The following is a 21,813-nucleotide window of genomic DNA, read 5'->3' as shown; positions in this document are numbered from 1 at the left end:
TATAAAATGAAAGCTAAACAAATAAAAAAACCACTTTGCCCTAAATTAATTCCTCATTATTTGCTGGTTGGTCTCCATATACCTGAGTAAACTAATGAGGAATTTATAATACCAAAGGTGATTTATTAAAATATCAATGGACGACCATGTAATTTTAAATATATAAAAATAGCACTCCACATTACTGAATCCATGTACAAAACAGTATCTATGTTCACAGTATTGCAAATATTTAATGTGAAAAAAATAGAACTTACATCACATTAACTGCAACTCCAACGGCTGCTGTAATGAGCATTATATCTCCATTTATTTCATAGTCCATATGGATAGTTCTTTGCACAGCTTCATATAAGAGGAATCCCATAAGTATATACACCAATAGCACACTAATCATAGCTGACAAAACCTCTGTGGGGAAGTGTATACAACAAATAACATTTGTAGCATGATTATTATATTTTGTCTAAATTAAAATATTGTACAATCTTTTTTGGTTTTAATTTTTTAACAGCTTTGTTGTGATATAATTCACATACCATTCAATTTATGACATAAAGTGTACAATTCAAAGTTTTTTAGTATAGCCACAGATATGTGCAACCATCACCTCAATTTTAGAACATTTCATCATCCCCAAAAGAAACTCTGTACCCTTGAGCTATCATTCCCTACCCCACCAGCACCTTGCAGCTCTAAGTAATCACTAATCTACTTGCTGTCCTTATAATTTCCCTGTTAGTACATTTTTAAAAATTGGGGTAATGTATGTTTACATTTATATATAAAACATAAATTTTCTGTCTTAGCCATTTTAAATGTACAATTCAGTTGCATTAATTACTTTTACAATATGGTCCTACCACCATCACTACCTTTCTTTTTTTTTTTTTACTACCTTTCATTACTAAAACTTTTTCATCACCCAAAACAGAAATTCTTACCCATTAAGCAATATCTCCCCATTCTCTCCTCCCCCAAGCTCCTCCATCTACTTTCTATCTCTGTGAATTTGCTTATTTTGGATATTTCATATAATTGGAATTATACAATACTTGTCCTTTTGTGTCTGACTTATTTCACTTAGCAGAATTTTTTTAATGTTCATCAATGTTGTAGCATGTCAAATACTGTACTTTTATTTATATTTTCTTTCCTCTAAGGAGATAAAAGCACTACACTATTTTTGTCATGTCATTTTTCTTATTTAACAAGTGTTTAGTGGCTTGACTGATCTGGATCCTCCACTAATTCACACCTACCACTGCTGACCTTCCCTTGATATTTCTTTAGGGTTAAACTATGTGTATTTAGAGACCAAAGGTCTAACTGCAGCTTTGTCTGTAGTACTAAATAAATAAATAAATAAATCTGGAGACATCTTAAATGTCTACCATTGAGGAACTGAATGAATAAATAATATATATTATAATGGGGATTTATATTTAAAAAGGGAAAAAAGAAAAGCAAAAACTGGGTAAATTGATGATGACAAGAAGGATAGACAAGAAAGTGTTACGTCTGGGAAGTGGGGCTTGGGGGATTTTTCACTTTATTGTTTTTGGTACTGTTTGAAATGTTTTAAAAATTTGCCATAAATTTGTATTACCTTTAGACTAAAGAAAAACAAAAAATTTTCAGGCAGGCAAGTATTCATAAATACCCTTTGACCTAGGAATTCCTCTTCTAGGAATGATACACATACTTATGCCAATTGAGTTGCACATGTGCAAAATGAGGTTTGTTATATACAAGCATTGTATACAATGGCAAATGATTGGAAACAACCAAAGAAGTAATTAATAGGGGTCTTTTAACATGAAATATTTAACTAACATTATACATAAAACAAGTGTTGACACTCAAAACAATAAAAGCAGGAAAATATATTTAAAGAGAACTTTTCCTTTAGAGAAACCAGACACTAACCCTGTTAAGTGTTAAAAGGTAAAACAATAAACTTATCTGGGACAACTCATTGCTTGAAGGTTCCAGGCAGTCCAGGTATTAATCACTCCAATGTATTAATTATAACACAGAAAAATTATCTAGAAGTTATAAGCTGTTTTCTGAAGACACCTAATTAATGCAGCCAAAACCCCAGTAAAGTCCTGTGCACCAAAAGGACAGATGTTGGAAAAGACAGAAAACATACAACTCCCATTCAAAAACTATTCCTGATTTCATCTTACTCTGAAAGAGATAAGGGCTAAAAAAGATTGGAAAAAAGACCAACTGAAACATAAAAAGTTGTGTAGCTCTGGGCTATGAGCTACTTGAGTATTTGGACCAAGTCTGGTTCCATGTAACATTTACTGTAGCACTTTGCAGAGTGGCTTACATGTAGTAAATACTCAAGTATTTCTGGATGCATTTGTAGAATGAAATTATTCAAAGATTGAACATGATAAAAGCTGATGATAAAGGGAAGATAAAAGGCTGCATAATTAGAAAGTTAAGCTAAATATGAATAATAGGTTATTCACAAATCCCTCCCCCCAAAAAAGAAGTCAGTTAAAGAAGGCTTAAGCCAAATAAAAGATTAGAAAACACATGGTATGTTTTGCCTTGATTTATAACTGCTAACGATAAAGTATGCATATAAATAATGTAAAGAAAGAAGAAATAATTTTTAAAAATCTAAAGCATAAAATTTCAAGTACTTGTGGTAGTCTCCTCATTTTACTCACAAAGAATGAGAACTTTAAGCATGTGTCAAGGCTGAAACTAGCAACTAGGTCATCATTATCTTTAAGGTGCCTTTAATCAAAATTTTTGTATAAAAATTAGAAGCAATACACTTTATATTTTTGTTTATAAAGATTCATAGCTATACAAATTAATGATGGAGAGATGTGATTGGTTATGAATATCTAAAACCAATATTGAAACATTCTTTCAAAACTCCCAATAATTAGAACCATACTCTCTAGTTTCCTCATGACAGTCTCAGTTTAAATCTGCTGTCCTGGTGTAATTATTAAGAGTGCCCCATTTCACTCTCAAGTGTCCTGGTTTAGATGAGAAACTACATATGGTCACCCTTGAAGGGTTGCTGGATAAAATACAGGATGTCAAGTTAAATTTTTATTTTGGACAACAACAAATAATTTTTTAGTATAAATATGTCCTGTGCAATATTTGAGACATACTGGACATCCTGCAATTTTCTTTTTCCTTTGTGTGTGTATATGTGTGTGTGTGTGTGTGTGTGCACATGCACTAAATCTAGCAACCTTACACCCTAGTGATAATTTTCCTAAACACTTAAAATTACTTTTTTGTGCATTCTCAGATCAGGCAAACCCTTATTTGAAGAAAAGTAAAATGAAAGGAAAACAGAAGTGCAAGCAGAGCTTGTTGGCAGAACGCCTCCCGTGGTCCCGCAGCCTGCCGCTGAACACTCAGTTTTCCATACCACAGTTCTCACCCCGCCCTGACAACCACCCACAGTTATGAGTAATAGGATTCAGGTGATACCTAGAAATTTCCAAATGGACTATTAGGATACCACTGTCAATGAGATTCTTTTTCCAGTAATTAATAAGGAATGTGCTTCATAGTCTAGTTCCCTTGGTGAAAAGCAAAGACAATCATCAGCTATTTTTTATTCCAATCATCTGTCAAAATATATTCTAGATAGAGTACTAATAAATTCAAAAGAAAAAAAGAAGCAACAAAATTTAAGTAGATTTTTAGGGCTGAGATTTAAATTGAGAAGTATAAGGCACAGATGATTACTATATATCTAAAAATCTTATAGTAATATGATCATTCTGATAAAACAAACATAAAGCTCTTTCATTGTAAATAAATTTAACTTTGGTAAAATACCACAAATGGGACTAATTAGTGTTAGAAATTATTTTTAATGGTATTTTTAACAGGATGGAAAGCAGATAGAGATAGGCAAGATGCTTTTTTCCTACAACATTTAAGAGAGAGGGAAGCTTTCAATCAACAAACAAATAATTACCTGCTCAAATTTTATCATTCCTTCTCTGGGTTGGTCTCTGGTCACTAACTTACTGTTCCAGTTTGCTAATGCTGCCAGAATGCAAAACACCAGAGATGGATTGGCTTTTATAAAAGGGAGTTTATTTGGTTACACAGTTACAGTCTTAAGGCCACAAAGTGTCCAATGTAACACATCAGCAGTCGGGTACCTTCATTGGAAGATGGCTAATGGTGTCCAGAAAACCTCTGTTAGCTGGGAAGACATGTGGCTGGTGTCTGCTCCAAAGTTCTGGTTTCAAAATGGCCTTCTCCCAGGACGTTCCTCTCTAGGCTTCAGTTTCTCTCCAAACTTCACTCTCAGTTGCTCTTGTGGCGTTTGCCCTCTCTTAGCTTCTCTGGAACAAAAGTCTACTTTCAACATCAGTCTTCAAACTGTCTCTCATCTGCAGCTCCTGTGCTTTCTTCAAAGCGTCCCTCTTGGCTGTAGCTCCTCTTCAAAATGCCACTCACAGCCGCACTGAGTTCCTTCTGTTTGTCAGCTCATTTATATAGCTCCTCTGATCAAGGCCCATCCTGAATGGGTGGGGCCACGCCTCCATGGAAATATCTCATCAGTTATCACCTACATTTGGGTGGGGTGCATTTCCATGCAAACAACCTAATCCAAACGTTCCAACTTAATCCCACTAATATGTCTGCCCCACAAGATTGCATCAAAGAATATGGCTTTTTCTGGGGGACATAATACATTCAAACCAGCACACTTACAATAAGATTTTCTGAGTCAAAAGGAGTGCATAACAGATGGACTTTTCATTTTCTAAAGGAGACCCAGGCACTTCCACAATTGGAACCTGAGAAGATTTCTGTGAAAGTTAATATCCCATTTGCTTAGGTAAGTTTCAAAGGTCGTATATTTCAAACTAAATGAAAATTTAGCATCAATTAAAAACTCTTAAAAGAGACTTTTATGGCAGTAGAAAACCTTTTATTATGGTAATTTGAACATATTTTGCTAACTTTATATGTAATTATATAAATAATTAAATTACTCCACCTGGCTGAACTGCTGCTCTGGAGGAGAGAGTAAGATGAGTGATCATGCGTTTTTCATTATAGCATCGCTTGGGGTTATGCTAAAATAATCCCTGAATTTCATTCACATAAATAGAATAAGCAGTTTTGGTTTGAATGACTAATAAATACTAAAAAGAAAAAATTTAATGGGAGAAAACAAATGACTATTAAGTTTTGAAAGTCCCATAAAATATTTTAAAACTGTTTGTTGCACATTTTAAAACATAAATAAATTACCAAAAATAAGAGGTTTTGAAGGTACATATGAAAAACATGATTCCTTCTCTGTCCTCCATTGTTATTCTCAGCAGAGTACCTTATTCTTTCTCTTTGTAGCATTTATTATACAATGTGTGATTATATTTGTGTTTGTGTACATATTTGCTGCCTGTGTCCTCACCCTACACTATTATTCACTCATTTAACAGGTAATTACTGAGCACCCATTCTGTGAATGAATAACAATTTGCTTCAACTATGTAAACCACGCTTAACCGAAGCATATTTGCTTTTTCATGGGTACTGCCTAGGTGTACTGGTCTATTATAACTATTAACTCTGCTAATGCTATGATGCCAATAATGAGTACATTTCACTGAATTATATAACACTTTTCTTTCTACTTAAAGAATTATTTATAGCAAACATCTAAACACGGGTTTCAGAGGTGTAAAAAAAAGAATGTTTTACAGCAGGAAAGGGAAGGAGAGCAGAGAGATTTCTCTTTTACTTCCCTTTATGCTATTTCTCTTTTCTTTCTTCCCACAGAAGATACAAAGGAAACAGAAGGAAAAACAAGGGTTGTTACTGGATTTGACTAGGACTTCCAAACTAGAATTTGTATTTCAACTCAGGCACAGACAACCCTACTGCATTTAACTTAACAAGACCATACAGGATTTCAGTTCCCACTGTTGTCACCAGAATGCTAAGCTACACTGCAAAATTTCTCTTTGGACCCTCTAGTCTATTATTCAACCTACTATTCAAAATAATTTCCTACTTCCTGCCTTCTTACACTCCCCCTACCCCATACCCAAGGGGCCTAGTACACTTAAGTTGGCTTCTGCTATCCAACATTGACCGTCTCACTCATGTCTTCCCTCTGCCTTGATAAATAACTCTCATTTCTAAGAAGTACCCATTCTTTCCCTATAGCTGTTCATGTGGTGTGACTGAATTCCCACTAAGATATGAACTGTGTATAATTGAGTTATTAATAGGCATAACTTGTCAACGGTGGGAGGAAGTTGTTAAAATGAATCACTAACTAGGGAGAAGAGAGAATGTTATTTTGGCTGCATGTTTGGGAGAAGAGATTTTTTAGTTGAGTACTTTTTTCTCCTTTAACATCAGAGGAGAAAATAACCAACTAGGTAGGGTTAGCATTGCAGCCATATATTAGCCATTCCCAGGCCAAACCAAACCATCATCTAGCCACATCCAGCAGAGGTCTTTGCTCAGTACAACCATGCACTGCTATGACAGATGCCTGCACTGTCACTCTGCCATTAGCCTAGAATGATGATTACCAAAGTGCAAATCTTGCTTTTTATTTAGAATACGGACAACCTTGCTTACTACAATTCTTTCACATGATCACTGTATCTAATCCATGCAGCCTTTTCAGCCCAAGAACTGGAAGAAAAGCCATAGAAATAAACCAAGTCACTCACAATCCACAGAGGTCAGAAGCAAAAAGCAAGCAAGGGGATAGGGGCTGTTCTCTTTAGAATGGCAATTCCCCGTTGTCTAGATGATAATACCATTATTCCTCCTGAGGGTCTGAGTTTCCTACAGTGTGGTTTCATTAAGTTCTAAGTACTTCCAGAATAAGATTATATATCCACAGTATATCCAGGCCTTGATAAATAACTTACACATGGCTCCTACTCTGCTCTTCCTCTTCCCACAAAGAGCTGTCGTATTTCATTATAAAGTAAAAAAGAAAACAAAAAAAGAAAACAAAAAAATTGAATGATTTTAAGCAATCTATAGGATTCATAAAGAAGGAAAAAGAAGTAGCAACAGAATAGAACTGATTTCTGGGACAATCACTTGAGCTTAACCACAACTCTAAAAATATCTTCATTGATTGATTTTTGCTAAAATGAATTTGTTTCACTGCCAAAAATGTTACCAAAGACCTATGAGTTAAAAGCATATCTTTAAAAACTGTTATTAATCATCAGGGTGAATCATCTTTTCTTCTCATACCTAACTGAGACATTCATGCTGAGAGAATTAGCATTCCGCTTAGAGGAGAAGAGAAAGTAGGCCATTTTGGAGCATAGAGCACTTTGAGAGACATGAAAAGGCTGGGAAAGATAACACTGGAAGGTAAAAGAAGGAAGGAAGAAGACTGGAACTAACTTTTATTGGGAGTTTACTCTGTGCTAGGTAACATGGTCAGTACTTTATATACTTTACTTACTTAACTTATGCATTTTTAAAAATAATTCTGCAACATAGGGTATTTATCATCTGTATTTTATAGATGAGAAAACTGAGGTTTAGAGAAATCAACTCACTCTCCCAAAGGTCATACAGTTATTAAAACTATAGATCTCAGATATATGAACCAAAGATGATTTGACCACAAACCTCTAAAAGAGGGTAAGAAAGTACCAAAACAAATAAACAAATAGAACCAACCCCTAATTAAGATAAGAAAGAAGAAACTCCCTTCTGACGAATTTCTTCCCGCACCCTAAAGGACTATAATTCAGGTTGTGCCACTCAGTTATGTTATGAATCAAATACATTTTATGGTCTGTGAATGTGACCACAGTTTATAGAATGAAAGATAAATAATTCCAAGTTCCAAATATTTTATATACAAAATTTCAAAAATATCCCTATATCCAATTTGGAAATTGGTTCACTTTACCCCAAACACAAATGATTTGAGGATAATAAACCATTCTAAATTTTCTGTACCTCAATTTTCATATCCTTATTTACTCAGCCTGAATATGTATCAATTTGATTAATAATCTCTCAAATAGCCCTCATTAGTGCCTGATACATAAGAGTTTAATATTACCTGCCCCTAAGTAATTCATGGTCCAAGAGGAGACACAGTTTCAAAAAAAGTAAATATAAGAAAATATTATAAATGCTAACAGGCATGTATATAGTATTATGAGAACTCAAAAAAGAAATAAACATAGGGAATGATATTAATAATACATGACTATTTCCATAGACACGCACTCTCCTTTATATAAATCCAAACTCATATCCAAAAATTTTGTTTTACGTTTGCCACATACAAATCTTAGGTCTCATTTAAAATGTTTTCCAGAGAATAACGAAGCTAAATAAATGAAGAATGAATGAAGGCTGCTTTTGAAGTGCTGGGTGCTATTCTAAGTGCTTTACAAATTCTAATTCATGTAAAATTCCTAACAACTCTATGGGGGAGGCACTATCATCAGCCTTCTTTTACAAATGTGAAATGGACACACAGAGATGTTAGGTAATTTGCCCAAGGACTTGAGCCAAAGACTTGGTTTCAAAGTCTATACTTTTAACCAGTTCTCTGTGTTGTTTCTCATGGGTACTTGAAAATATCAATCAGAAGTCTATAATCATAGATGAGAGGTTACCGGGGCACAGCGTGGGGGGTGGAAGAGGAAGAGGGAGTTAATGCTTGAGGAGTGCAGAGTTTCTATACGAGGTGATGAAAAAGTTAGAGTACTGGATGTTGGTGATGGTACCACAATATTGTGAATGTAATTAATACCACTGTATTGTCCATCTGAAAGTGGTTAAAATGGGAAATTCTGAGTTGTATGTATGTTACTACAATAAAAACTTTTTAAAAAAGTCTATAATTAACATATAACCACGGGTCAATATAAACCAATCAAAAGCCTACAGAGAATATAGTGTTTTAAAGTGAAAAAGGTATCCATGTAAAGCAGAACTAAAATGACAATTGCAACTAAACCATGGCTTGATATTTACTACTATCAGATAGAGTATTAGAATTTGATTCTTCAATGTAGAAACTACCAAGAAATATAGTCCAATTTTCTGCTTCCTCATGTACAATTCCAATGCAATATCCTGTGTTCAATTCTTTTTCAGTAGGAATAAGAAATATACTGTTTCTATCAGAATAGTTATTAAGTGGTCATACTCTTTCTTTAAGCTCTGAACTCAGAAGTTCCTATGTACTTTTATGGAATGATCTCCAGGTTACAGAACTCTGCATATACGATTACTGCCTTCAGATCTAGATCTGCTTAAGAAAGGGCTGTGGGAAGCAGGATATGAACATATATATGCATTTGCTTATATTTGCAAAATATAAAAATTTTGTCAGTTTAACAGAAAACCAAATTTTAGTTTTGCATACAAAAACTCTTAGAAATCTTATAAATAAATCTGCTAAATGTTACCCAACTTTGACCATAAGAAATAAAATTCCTTTTCTACAATCCTTCCCTTTTTTTCTTAACAACAACAACAACAACAAAAACAACAACAACAAAAGATATCCTGCATACCATGCATATGTTACTTAGCAGAAGCCTAAGTTTTTAAGCTATCAAAAGATCTTGGAATCTGTCTTCAAGGTGACATCCTACAAAACACAATTACTGTTGAAGTAACCTTTGGTCAAACACAAATTTACATTTAAAAAATTCTTAAATATCTAGTAGATGCAATGCTAGTTTATTTGACCAGTAAACCTGTGTAAGTTTAGGAAGAACATCTCCAAGTAAAATACAGTGCATGTGCTACTGATTAAAGGCAGTGGGTTCTCTGCTGGATGCGCTCACATGACCAATTCCTGAGACACCAGGGTTTCAGAGAGATAAAGTTTATTGCTAGGCACAAAGCAGGCTATCAGATGGCCTAATGGCCTTGAAATCTGTCTCCCAAGTCTGTAGTAATTCTGATAGTTTTATGGTATCAAAAGATAGGTAGGTTTTAGGATAATGAGCACAATGGCTCTAGATGATGTGATTAGAGGTAATCTAATTATTGAGCATGCACAGATTGATTACATGCTTAGTCACAGGACATATGTATGAAAATGGTGGCCTTAATATGATGATGGGCATGAATTTTAGTATTATAATGAGGTATAGGTCACTTATAGTTTTAAGTTTAAGCTAGTGCACATGTCAGGCAGGCCCCTTTTGGTTAGATCCAGCTTCCTTTATCAAGGGATTGGAGTAGATTAGTTTTAGGCTGACACAATGACCTTCTTTAATAAACATTAGGAGCTGTCTTTAGTTATCATAATACCCTAAAATTGAAGAACCGGATAAAATGGATACAAGTGAGGGCCAGTCACAAGATTTTACAATTACAAGAGCACAAGTTAAAAGCTATACAATTATTATCAGAGATCAAGGCAGCTGGATTACAGTTCAGAGAATTCAGGTATTTTCCCTTTGTCTACTCTAACATACCAGAAAGTAAAAAGGAATATCTATACAATGATTCAGCAATCATAATCATCCCTTAAATCCTAACTTCTCAGTTACACATGTTTGTATTGTGCTTAACACTGATAACTCATATTAAAGTATGACATATAGGAAGTATTGCAAGTTCAGCTTCCTTAATTTCTAGAATTTTAGGAATATTAATGTAAGTACTTATTTATCTTTAAGCCAATTTGAACATAGTGCCTTTAAGGAACTTTATAAGTTAATTTGGTAATATCATCTGGAGGTAAGAAATACACATGTAACATATACACAGAAAACATAAAGACAGACACAGAGAAATTTTAGCTTAAAATATTCAGCCATTAGTCAGATAAACTGACTCAGAAACACAGAAATACAAAACTCACTAGTTTATATAAAAAGCTGGCTTTTGTCTTTGCTCCACTTTTATAACTTACTAGAATTGTGTTACTGACAGATGGGACAAATTGAGGTTATTTGATTCATATGAGGGCTAAAGCTTTCCCATCAATATTAGTAGAGGAGACTTTAAAGAATTTCTCTTGCCTGTATGGGCAATCTTATAGAAGCTTTGCCTTATCTTGGGGGCCTTTTGATCCTCCAATTTACTGTGGAAAGAGGGATCCTGTAGGTCCCTTTCTAGGTCAGTCCAATCAGCTTTTGCCCTCCAGAATTTAGCATCTAAAGTTCCAACCAACAAATGTGCAAGCTGATGTAGGTCAGGGAACACCAGATCATATGCATCCAAAAGAATTCTGAATTCGTTTGGTGTTCTTGTTTGGGGAAATCTTTAATAGTAGCTCTTAATTTAGTTCAGATCCAAGGTTTAAATTCCGCTCTAGTGGCTATGCTAGGTTCAGAAGATGGCTTTATCTTTCAAGAAGCCTGGACTAGATAGATCACTTTCCCTCAGGGGGTCGGGAGGAATGGGTTAGGGTAGCAAGGGAGGAAGGGCTGGGAAAAGGGAAGCTGGGAGAGCAATAGGTTTGGTTTGGAATTTGTTTCCCTTTTTTCTGTGTTTTTGTCTGCTTCTTTTTCTAATGAACCTTTAGGTGAAGCTATTGCCCAGAGGCAGATTGTCCTCTTGCAGACTCCACAAACCAATCTTGTTCCCTCATCCAATTTTTAAGGCACCTCTCAAGTACAAACTTTTGTTCACATAAAAATTTTCTCGAAATGGCCAACACTAAGACACATCTTCCTAATTTAGGTTTACCCATGAACAGAAAGTCACAGATAACAAGTCCACAGTGCAAGTACATACAAGAAGCAGGAGCTTTAGCAGGCAGAGATTTATAGCAAGAAGAGCCCATTGTGCTATGGTCAGAAGAATGTCTCTCTGGCCTCAGGCCTTTCAGCTCAGCCACTCAGATATCCCTCTGACCTTAGCGGAATCCCCCAGTGAGTGAAAGTTCCAGACAGTTTATTGGTGACTCCACCATCTGGTTCCCTTGTTTTGGTACCTCTGTATTTTTATTTCAGTGGACTCTCAAGAGAGACAGGAGTCAAATGTTGACATCTAGGCCACCATCTTGTACTCAGTAAAAATTTTGACTTTCTATAGAAAGTTGCAGATACAACAGAAGCAAACACCTCTACCTATCATCTTTACATAGTGCTTTTTATACATGAAGAAACAAAGCACCTATATGTAACTTAGTACTTCTTTGATCTTTAATAATAATCTTTAATAATTTTCATGATTGTGGGTTCTTAATATTATATGCAGAACTTTCTATGTTTTATTAATTACTTGTTTCTGGGGAAAGTTCTGTTTTTTTTTTAGAGTTTCAAGGGGTATATAACCCAAAAGAGGTTGAGAACCACTGCATTAAATGAAATACAGATTTTGCTGAAGCTAGCTAAATATCAATTTCTGGGTTCTATGCAAATGATATCTCATCTAATATGAGATAATTATTTTATATATATCTTAAAAATAAGTGAAAAAAATTAAAAATAGTGACAGTAAGAAGCAGAGCTGTATGAATAGCAATGTATGATTTTAACCCCTTAATGAAATATTAGCATTGTTCAAAATAGGAAAATGAAAATATGATGTGTATTTACAGGATTATATTGATACACTGGCCACAGTAAGGACCAGGCACACAGTATATGTTGTACATATTATGATAAAAGCCTAAAATCTGGGCTACAGTAACTCTGATTGGAATATCTGAGGGGAAGGAGAGAAGCAAATGTTGAAGAGTTAATCCCATGTGGTTTTGCTTGGTTTGATAAACTAAAGGTAAACTTTTTTATGATGATACCTTCAGGACAAAGGGAGCATTTGTTAGAAGATCAATGAATACCATATAATATATGTGCTGTTTAGCTGACTTGGCTGAAGGTACCTTGGAAGATATGTTTTATTTCCTTTAATTAAACAGGCTATCACTGGAGAGATTTCAGTTAATCAAGAGTTATGGTTCATTTTGGTTTTACTATAAAATTTTGTTACTGGACCAAGGTGGTGGATTCTTTTACCTGATGTGCTCAAATGACCATTCCTGAGACACCAGGATTTCAAAGAGAGAAAGAGTTTTATTGCTAGGTGCAAAGCAGGAGAGCACATGGCCTATCAGTCCAAAATCTTTCTCTCTGAACTGCAATCGAAAGTCTAAGTTACTGTGCATGTCAGGCAAGCCCATTTTGGTTAGATCCAGCTTCGGTTATCAAAATAAATTTGGATTTGAGGTAGGTTAGTTCTGGGCTGAACCAAGACCCTTCATTAACAAACATTAGGGGCTATCTTTAGTGGTTACAAGACTTTGAAGTTGAAAACCTGGATAAATGGGTACAAGTGAAGGTTAGTCACAAGGTTTTTACAATCACAAGGGCACAAGATAATGGTTATACAATCATTATCAGAGATCAAGGCAGCTGGATTACAATTCAGGTTTCAGGTATTTCCCTCTGTCTGCTCTAATATACCAGAAAGTAAAAAGGAATATCTATATAATGATTCAGTAATCACAATCAGTTCTTAAATCCTAACTTCTTGGTTACAATATTATAAGCCAAAAGAAACCCCAAATGACCTACCTAAGCGATGAAATCCAAAAGTGAATCTTTTGGTTGGTGATTTTGAAGACAGCCACAAAGCAAGCAGGGTCAGTATGATGGCACTTAGGTCGGTTAACATATGAAGTGCATCTGTCATGATTGCTAGGCTATTTGCAATGTATCCACCTTCAAACAAGGGTGAGGAGGGAAGAAGCAACCAGTTAATTAAGATAATAAACATAAGCAATCAAACCATAAATATGTAACATCCCACAAAAAATGAAATTCTAATTAAATCTCTGTCCTATTGCAATTAAATCAAGGTATCCTGAAGTTTTATGTGAAGCATTAGATATGTATATATTTTCCTGGAAAATGTCCATTTCTATGAACAGATTCTCCAAAAGAGTCAATGGCCTCAAAAAAGTTAAGAAGCAATAAACTGGGGGCAAACATATTAAGTGATATCTTGTGTTTTAGCACTGCAGTTTTTGCTCAGCCTAGTAATTCTACTATTACAGTAAAATATTAATCACAGTGTCCAAATATCATAACAAAACTGAAGAAAAGATAGATGTTCACTTGTTTGGGAGGGCTTGAACAAAATGAAGACACCCACAAAATATACATTAGTTCAACATAAAAGATAAAAATTAACTGATTTACTTGGCTATGGATGGCAACATTTCCTGATAGAAACATTGGTATTTAGAGCACAGATCTTTTTTTTTGTTGGCATTAATTTTCCAGGCATTTTTCTATATATTCCTAATATGAACACCTTGTGATATATACAAAGCATTTTATCCTGGTTTGTGGCTTGCCTTTTTATTTCTTTTCATTTTCTAAGATGAAGAGGAGTTTCTAACATTAAGGTAGTTCGTCAAATGTATCAATTGTTTCTTTCCTTTATGATTAGAGATTTTATCTTAAGAAATCCTTCCTTATCCTGAGATCATAAAACTATTCTTCTATATTTTCTTCTAAAAGTTTTAAGTTATTGCATTTTACATTTAGTGTTTATCCAACTGGAATTGATTTTTGTGTATGGTGTGAAGTAGATATCTCATTTCATTGTTTCCCTTTATGAATGACCAATTTTCTTAGCATCATTTATGAAAGAACCTTTTAATACTAAAATACACTAGTGTTCAAACCTTTTGTGTGAGTTAGAATCACCTGGAGGGTTTGTTAAAACACAGATTGCTGAGCCCCACTCCCAGAATTTATGATTCAGTAAATGTGGGATAAAGTCTGAGAATTTACATTTCTAACATGATAATGCTGCTGCTTGTCTCAAATCACACTTTGAGGATAATGTATAGCAGAAAGTCATGATCAGGGTTCCATGACACATAAGTGTGTTATGCTATCAATTCCCCACATCACAGGTTGGGTATGCAGAGTCAGGGGCAACAGGAGACCTGGGGCTGGTGATCTTGTGGACATATCCCTTTAGTCCTGTGTACTACATACAAATAATATTTTCTATGGATGCTTTAACATGAAAAAGTTGGAAAGCACTGAGAGAAAACTCAGCAGGGTTGTTAATAACATTCAGCATTGGGATCTCAGAGACTAAGTCAATTAAAATCTTATTGAGCCTCAGTTTACTCATCCATAAAATGAGGTTAATAGCTTAAAGCAGCACTATCCAATAGAACTTTTTGAGATGATGGAAATGTTCTATAGCTGCACTGTTTGGTAAGGTAGTCATGAGCCATATGTGCCTCTTGAGCACTTGGAACGTGGCTACTGCAACAGAGAAATTAAACACATTTAATTTTTATTAACTTAAATTTAAATCTAAATGTAAAAAGCCAATTGTGGGTGATGTCAGCAAAAATGGCAGAGTAAGGACCTTCAAAAGTCATTTCTTCCATAAAAGCAATGAGAACATGGACAAAAATTATAATAATCAACTTTAACTCTGGAAATTAACCAAAAAGACTTATATGAGGTAGTGTTTATTCAAGAAAAATGGCTGAATCTTGGTAAGAACAGTGAGCTTTGTGGTGTTTTATCTTGTCCTACTTTCATCTTCCCATCCCTGATTCTGCAATAGCCTTGAAAACCACCAGTCCACAATCACAGTGAAAACCACCAGCCTGGCAGACACTTGAAGGAGCAGAATGAGCTTCAAGTTCGTTCAAGGCCTCATTCCCAAAGAACTGTCATTATTTGACCTGTCCACTGGTTTCCTGAAGGACCCCACACTTAAGGATGCTTGTATTTGACCTGACTCTGAGTTTGCCCTGTGTGAACAGCCTTTTCCTTGGGAGGCAAGGTCTGAGGCAACTGTTTAACACTGCAGCTGCCTGATGTAGTAGGTAACAGTTGGGCAAAAAAAGCTAACCAAACACCATGAAAAGAAAAGCCAGGGAATCAGATGTCCATAGAGGCTTTGAAAATCTCATACACACTCCTGGAATCTAGAAGGCCATACATACATGTACGGCTGTGTGCATTCTAAGGAAAGACTTGAGAAGACCCTAGGCTTTCACCTCTGGCCAAGCTTGAGGCTCTGCACACGCAGGAAGTGGAGTTGTCAACTAAAGTGGAGTTGCCAACCGCCTGGCTAAGTACTGAAGGTGTGCCCTAAAGCACACACATGGAGCACCCGCTTGGCAAACCTGGGAGACTTACTGGTTCCAGGCATTTAAGGAAATTTCAGTCCAACTATTAGCTGACCGGTAAACAAACTAGGCAGAAGTTTCAGTGGCCACACATGAACTAAAATAACAAAAAACCTTGGGGAGGGAAAATAATCTGATTTCCCAAGTTGCCAAATGATATTATTTGAAGTGTCCAATTGTTAACAAAAATTATGACACACGCAAAGAAACAGGAAAACATGGCCCACACACAGGAAAAAGAACAAACAATAGAAACTGTCCCTGAGGAAGACTAGATGTGGGACTTATTTGACAAAGATGTTAAGTCAGTTCTTTTAAATATGTTCAAAAAACAAAAGGAAACTATGTCTAAAGAACTAAAGGAAAGTATGAGAATGATGTTTCATCAAAAAGAGACTACCAATAAAGAGATACAAATTATAAAAAAGAACCAAATGGAAAGTCTGGAGTTATAAAGTATGATAACAGAAATGAAAAATTCACTAGAGGCTCAACCACAGTTTTGAGCAGGCAAAAAAAGAATCAGCAAACTTTAAGATGGATCAATTGATGTTATCCAGTCTAAGGAATGGAAAGAAAAATGAATACAGCAAAATGAACAGATCCTTAGAGATCTATGCAATACCACAAAGTGTACCAATATACATATAATGGGAGTCCCAGAAGGAGACAGAGAAAGGGGCAGAAAAAATATATAATGAAATAATAGCTGAAAACCTCCCAAATTTAATGAAAAACATTAGTCTATACATCCAAGAGGCTCAACAAACTCCAAGTAGGATAAAACTCATAAGCAGACATCATAATCAAACTGTTGAAAGACAAAGGGAGAATCTTGAAAATAGCAAGAGAGAAGCATTTACCATGTACAAGGGATTGTCAGTAAGATTAACAGCTGATTTTCTTATCAGAAACCACTAAGGCCAGCTTTCTCTCTCTCTAAGCCCATTCGGCAGGTGAACTCACTGCCCTCCCCACTTCGTGAGACCTGACTCCCACGGTGTAAATCTCCCTGGCAACACAGGACATGACTCCTGGGTATGAGCCTCGACCTGGCATCATGGGATTGAGAAAACCTTCTTGACCAAAAGGGGGAAGCGAAATGAAACAAAATAAAGTTTTGGTGGCTGAGAGATTTCAAGTTGAGTCGAGAGGCCACTCTGGAAGGCATTCTTATGCACTATATAAATATCCCTTTTAAGTTTTTAGTGTACTGGAATAGCTAGAAGGAAATACCTGAAACTGTGGAAATGCAACCCAGTAGTCTTGACTCTTGAAGATGATTGCATAACTATGTAGCTTACATGGTGTGATTATGTGATTGTGAAAACTTTGTGGCTCACACTCTCTTTATCCAGTGTATGGACAGATGAGTAGAAAAATGGGGACAAAAGTAAATGAAAAATAGGGTAGGATGGGGGGGATGGAATGCTTTGGGTATTCTTTCTTTACTTTTATTCTTATTTTTATTCTTTTTGGAGTAAGGAAAATGTTCAAAAGTTGATTGGGGTGATGAATGTACAACTATATGATGGTACTGTGAACAGCTGATTGTACACTGCATGGTATGTGAATATATCTCAAAAAAACTGAATTCAAAATAAAAATTATAAAAACAAAACAAAACAAAAAAGAAACGACTGAGGCCAGAAGGCAGTGGAATGATATATTCAAAGTGCTGAAAGAAAAAAAAGAATTGTCAAGAATTTTATAGCCAGCAAAACTATTCCACAAAAATGAAGGAGAAATTAAGACATTCCAAGATCATCGATGACATACCTTCCCTAAAAGACATACTAAAGGGAGTTCTTCAGACTGAAGTGAAAGGGCACTATACAATAACTGGAATCCACATGAAGAAATAAAGAACACTGGTAAAGGTAACTGCATAAATAAATATAAAAGACAATATAAACGTATTTTTTATTTGTAACTCTTTTTTCTCCTATATGTTTAAAAGATAACTGTGTAAAGAAATAATTATAAATCCATGTTGGTGGGCATAAAATAAAGATATAATATGTATGCTGATAATGGCACAGAGGAGGGGTGAAGTAACAGAGCTATATAGCATGTTTACTAAGAAAATTAAATTGTTATTAATCTGAAATAGATTGTTATAAAATTAAGATGTTAATTATAATTCCCAAGGTAACCACGAAGAAAATAACTAAAAAAATATAAATAGAAAAGAAATGACAAGGGAATTAAAACAGTACACTGGAAATGTCCATTCAACACAAAAGAAGGCAGTAATGGAGAAACTGACAAACAAAAAAGACATATAGAAAATAAACAGCAAAATGGCAGACATAAGTCATACCTTATCAGCAATTACATCAAATATAAACGTATTAAACACTTCAATTTAAAAGCAGATTTTGGCAGAATAGTTAAAAAACAAGATCCAACTATATGCTATCTCTAAGAGACTCACTTTAGACTCAAAGATATAAACAGGTTGTAAGTAAAATGATGGAAAAATATATATCATGCAAATAGTAACCAACAGAGAACTGGAGTGGCTCTACTAATACCAGACAAAATAGTCTTTAAGAAAAAATTGTTACTAGAGACAAAGAATGACATTTTATAATGATAAAAGGTCAAACTATCAGGAAGAAAAAATTATTATGTACATATATTCACCTAACAAGAGAATCCAAAACTATATGAAGCAAACATTGACAGAATTGAAGGGTGAAAACGACATTTCTATAATAACAGTTGGCGACTTCAAGATCCCATTTTCAATTAATAGAATATCTAGAGAGAAGATGAGTAAGGAAACACAGGATTTGAGGAATACTATAAACCAACTGAATCTAACATATATATAGAACACTTCACCCTACGACAGCAGAGTACACATTCTTTTCAAATGCACTTGGACCATTATTCAGGATAAACAATATGTTACAGCATAAGACAAGTCTCAATAAATCTTAAAATACTGAAATCATACAAAGTAACTACTCTGATCACAATGGAATAAAACTAGAAATCAATAACAGAAGGAAAACTGGAAAATTTACAAGTAAGTAGAAATTAAACAACACACTCCTAAATAACCAATGGATCAAAGAAGAAATCACAAGGGAAATCAGAAAATACTTTGAGATGAATGAAAATAGAAACACAGTATAACAAAACTTATGGGATACAACTGGAGAAGTGATTAGAGGGAACTTTATAGCTGTAAATTCCTGTATAAAAAAGAAGAAATATTTCAAATCAATAACTTAAACTTCCACCTTAAGAATCTAGAAAAAGGAGAGAAAACTGCAGCGCAAAGCAAGCTGCAGAAGGAAATAATATAGATTACATCAGAAATTTATGCAATATAGACTAGAATAATAGAGAAAAATCAACAAAATCAAATGTTAGTTTTTTGAAAAGATCAACAAAATGAACAAAACTTTAGCTGGAATGAGCAAAAGAAGAATATCCAAATTATTAAAATAAGCAATGAAAGAGGGGACAGAAATTACTACTAACTTCACAGAAATAAAAAGGATTATAAGCGGGTTCCGGGATCTAAGATGGCGGCATAGAGAGGAGTGGAAACTAAGTAGTCCCCCTGAAACAACTAAAAAAAAAAAACCAGAAACAACTAGTAATAATCTGGAATAACTGCAGGGGGACATATGTGACCGTCCACTCATCATATACTAACCTGAATTGGGAGGAATGCCCGAGATCACAGCATAAAATCTGTAAGTAAGAACTGCGGATCCAAATCGGGAGACCCCTCCCCCACAGCCCGAGCTACAAAGCCTCGTGGTGCCAGAGAGAAGCTCTCTCCCAGCAAGGGAATATAGCTCAGCTGAGCTCCAACTGGGGTTTTAATTAGCAAGTGTGAACTGCTCACTACGAGGTACGAATCCCCAACAAGTAGACAGAGGCTTTGGGTGACGACTGACCTTGGGGAGCCGGAGGGTCACCTCAGACTGGCTCTGTTCCTTTTTCAGCTTAGTGGAGAAAGCCTCGGCCATTTTCAGTTCCCAGTTCTGTGACCCAGACAGGGGTGTGGCACAAGCAGAGAGAGACCATTGAAATGCTAATGAAATCCCCCTAAGGCGTCTATCTTCTCTAAGAGGAAAGGGGTGGGGCCCAGCTCTACTACCTGCCTTTCATTCAGAACTTACACCAGTCAAGAATTATAGGCTAATCTTTGCATCAGGCAGAGAGAGCCCCTGCATGGCCTGGAGGCCCGGGGCTTCCCTTGAGGGACGACGCGCACTAGTGATGTAGCACAGCCTTCCCTCAGCTGAGGTCCTGGACGATCACAGCTGAGAAGGGGGGCCCACTTGGAAAACCCAGGGACACTACATCAGTGCCGGTGGTTTGTGGGTCAGTGACAGAGAGGGTCTGGGGCAGAACTGAAATGAAGTCTTAGACTCTTGCAGTGGCCTTGAATCTCCGGGAACACCCGGAAGGTTTGCATATTAAAGCTGCCCTGACTCCCTGACCACCCAGACACATGCACCACATTCAGGGGGGACAGCTCCAACAACAAACCCAAACTGAGTTCACCAACTGAACCGCGCAAAAATCATTTCCCCACACACCACAGAGACAGAGTTGGGGAGAACTGACTTGAGGGGTATAGGTGACTTGCAGATGCCATCTGGTGGTTAGTTGTCGAAAGTGTATGCCACCAACTTGTATTTCTGAAAAATCAGATTGGTTTTTTTTTTTTTTTTTTTTTTACAACTTGAAAGAACCCTATCAAGCAAAGCAAATGCCAAGAGGCCAAAAACAACAGAAAACCTTAATGCATATGATAAAACCAGACGATATGGAGAACCCGATCCCAAACACCCAAATCAAAATATCAGAAGAGACACAGTACTTGGCACAATTAATCAAACAATCACAATGGAGGAATGAAAATGTGGCACAGGATATAAGAAACATGAAGAAGACCATGGAACAGGATAAAAGGGACATAAAGAAGACCCTAGAAGAGCATAAAGAAGAAATTGCAAGATTAAATAAAAAAATAGAAGATCTTATAGAAATAAAAGAAATTTTTGGCCAAATTAAAAAGACTCTGGATACTCATAATACAAGATTAGAGGAAGTTGAACAACAACTCAGTGTCCTAGAGGTCCACAGAACAGAAAATGAAAGAACAAAAGAAAGAATGGAGAAAAAAATCGAAAAAATCAGAAAGGATCTCATGGATACGACAGATAAAATAAAACGTCCAAATTTAAGACTTACTGGTGTCCCAGAAGGGGAAGAGAAGGGTAAAGGTCTAGAAAGAGTAGTCAAAGAAATTGATGGGGAAAACTTCCCAAACCTTCTACACAATATAAATACACAAAGCATAAATGCCCAGCAAACTCCAATTAAGATAAATTCAAACAAACCCACTCCAAGACATATTCTGATCAGACTGTCAAATACTGAAGAGAAGGAGCAAGTTCTGAAAGCAGCAAGAGAAAAGCAAGTCACCACATACAAAGGAAACAACATAAGACTAAGACTCAGCGGCCACCATGGAGGCGAGAAGGCAGTGGCATGACATATTTAAAATTCTGAGAGAGAAAAATTTCCAACCAAGAATACTTTATCAAGCAAAAGTCTCCTTCAAATTTGAGGGAGAGCTTAAATTTTTCACAGACAAACAAATGCTGAGAGAGTTTGCCAATAAAAGACCTGTCCTACTTCAGATACTAAAGGGAGCCCTA

At 35.6% G+C, this 21,813-nt stretch overlaps 1 protein-coding gene across 1 annotated transcript in view; it reads right to left on the bottom strand.

Annotated features, from left to right (window-relative positions):
- The window catches only part of SLC30A4 (solute carrier family 30 member 4), a 45,272-nt gene that overhangs the window by 7,958 nt on the left and 15,501 nt on the right, over positions 1-21,813 (bottom strand). The window contains exons 3-4 of the mRNA XM_037834079.1: positions 13,518-13,664; positions 258-411 (exon numbers count right to left, since the gene is read on the bottom strand). Coding sequence (XP_037690007.1) covers positions 258-411; positions 13,518-13,664 — 301 coding nt within the window. The remainder of the gene's footprint in view (positions 1-257; positions 412-13,517; positions 13,665-21,813) is intronic.

The sequence above is a fragment of the Choloepus didactylus genome, chromosome 4 (assembly GCF_015220235.1).
Source record: "Choloepus didactylus isolate mChoDid1 chromosome 4, mChoDid1.pri, whole genome shotgun sequence".
Taxonomy (NCBI): Eukaryota; Metazoa; Chordata; class Mammalia; order Pilosa; family Megalonychidae; genus Choloepus; species Choloepus didactylus.
Note: the sequence above shows the minus strand (reverse complement) of the source record. Positions and strands in the feature narration are given on the sequence as shown.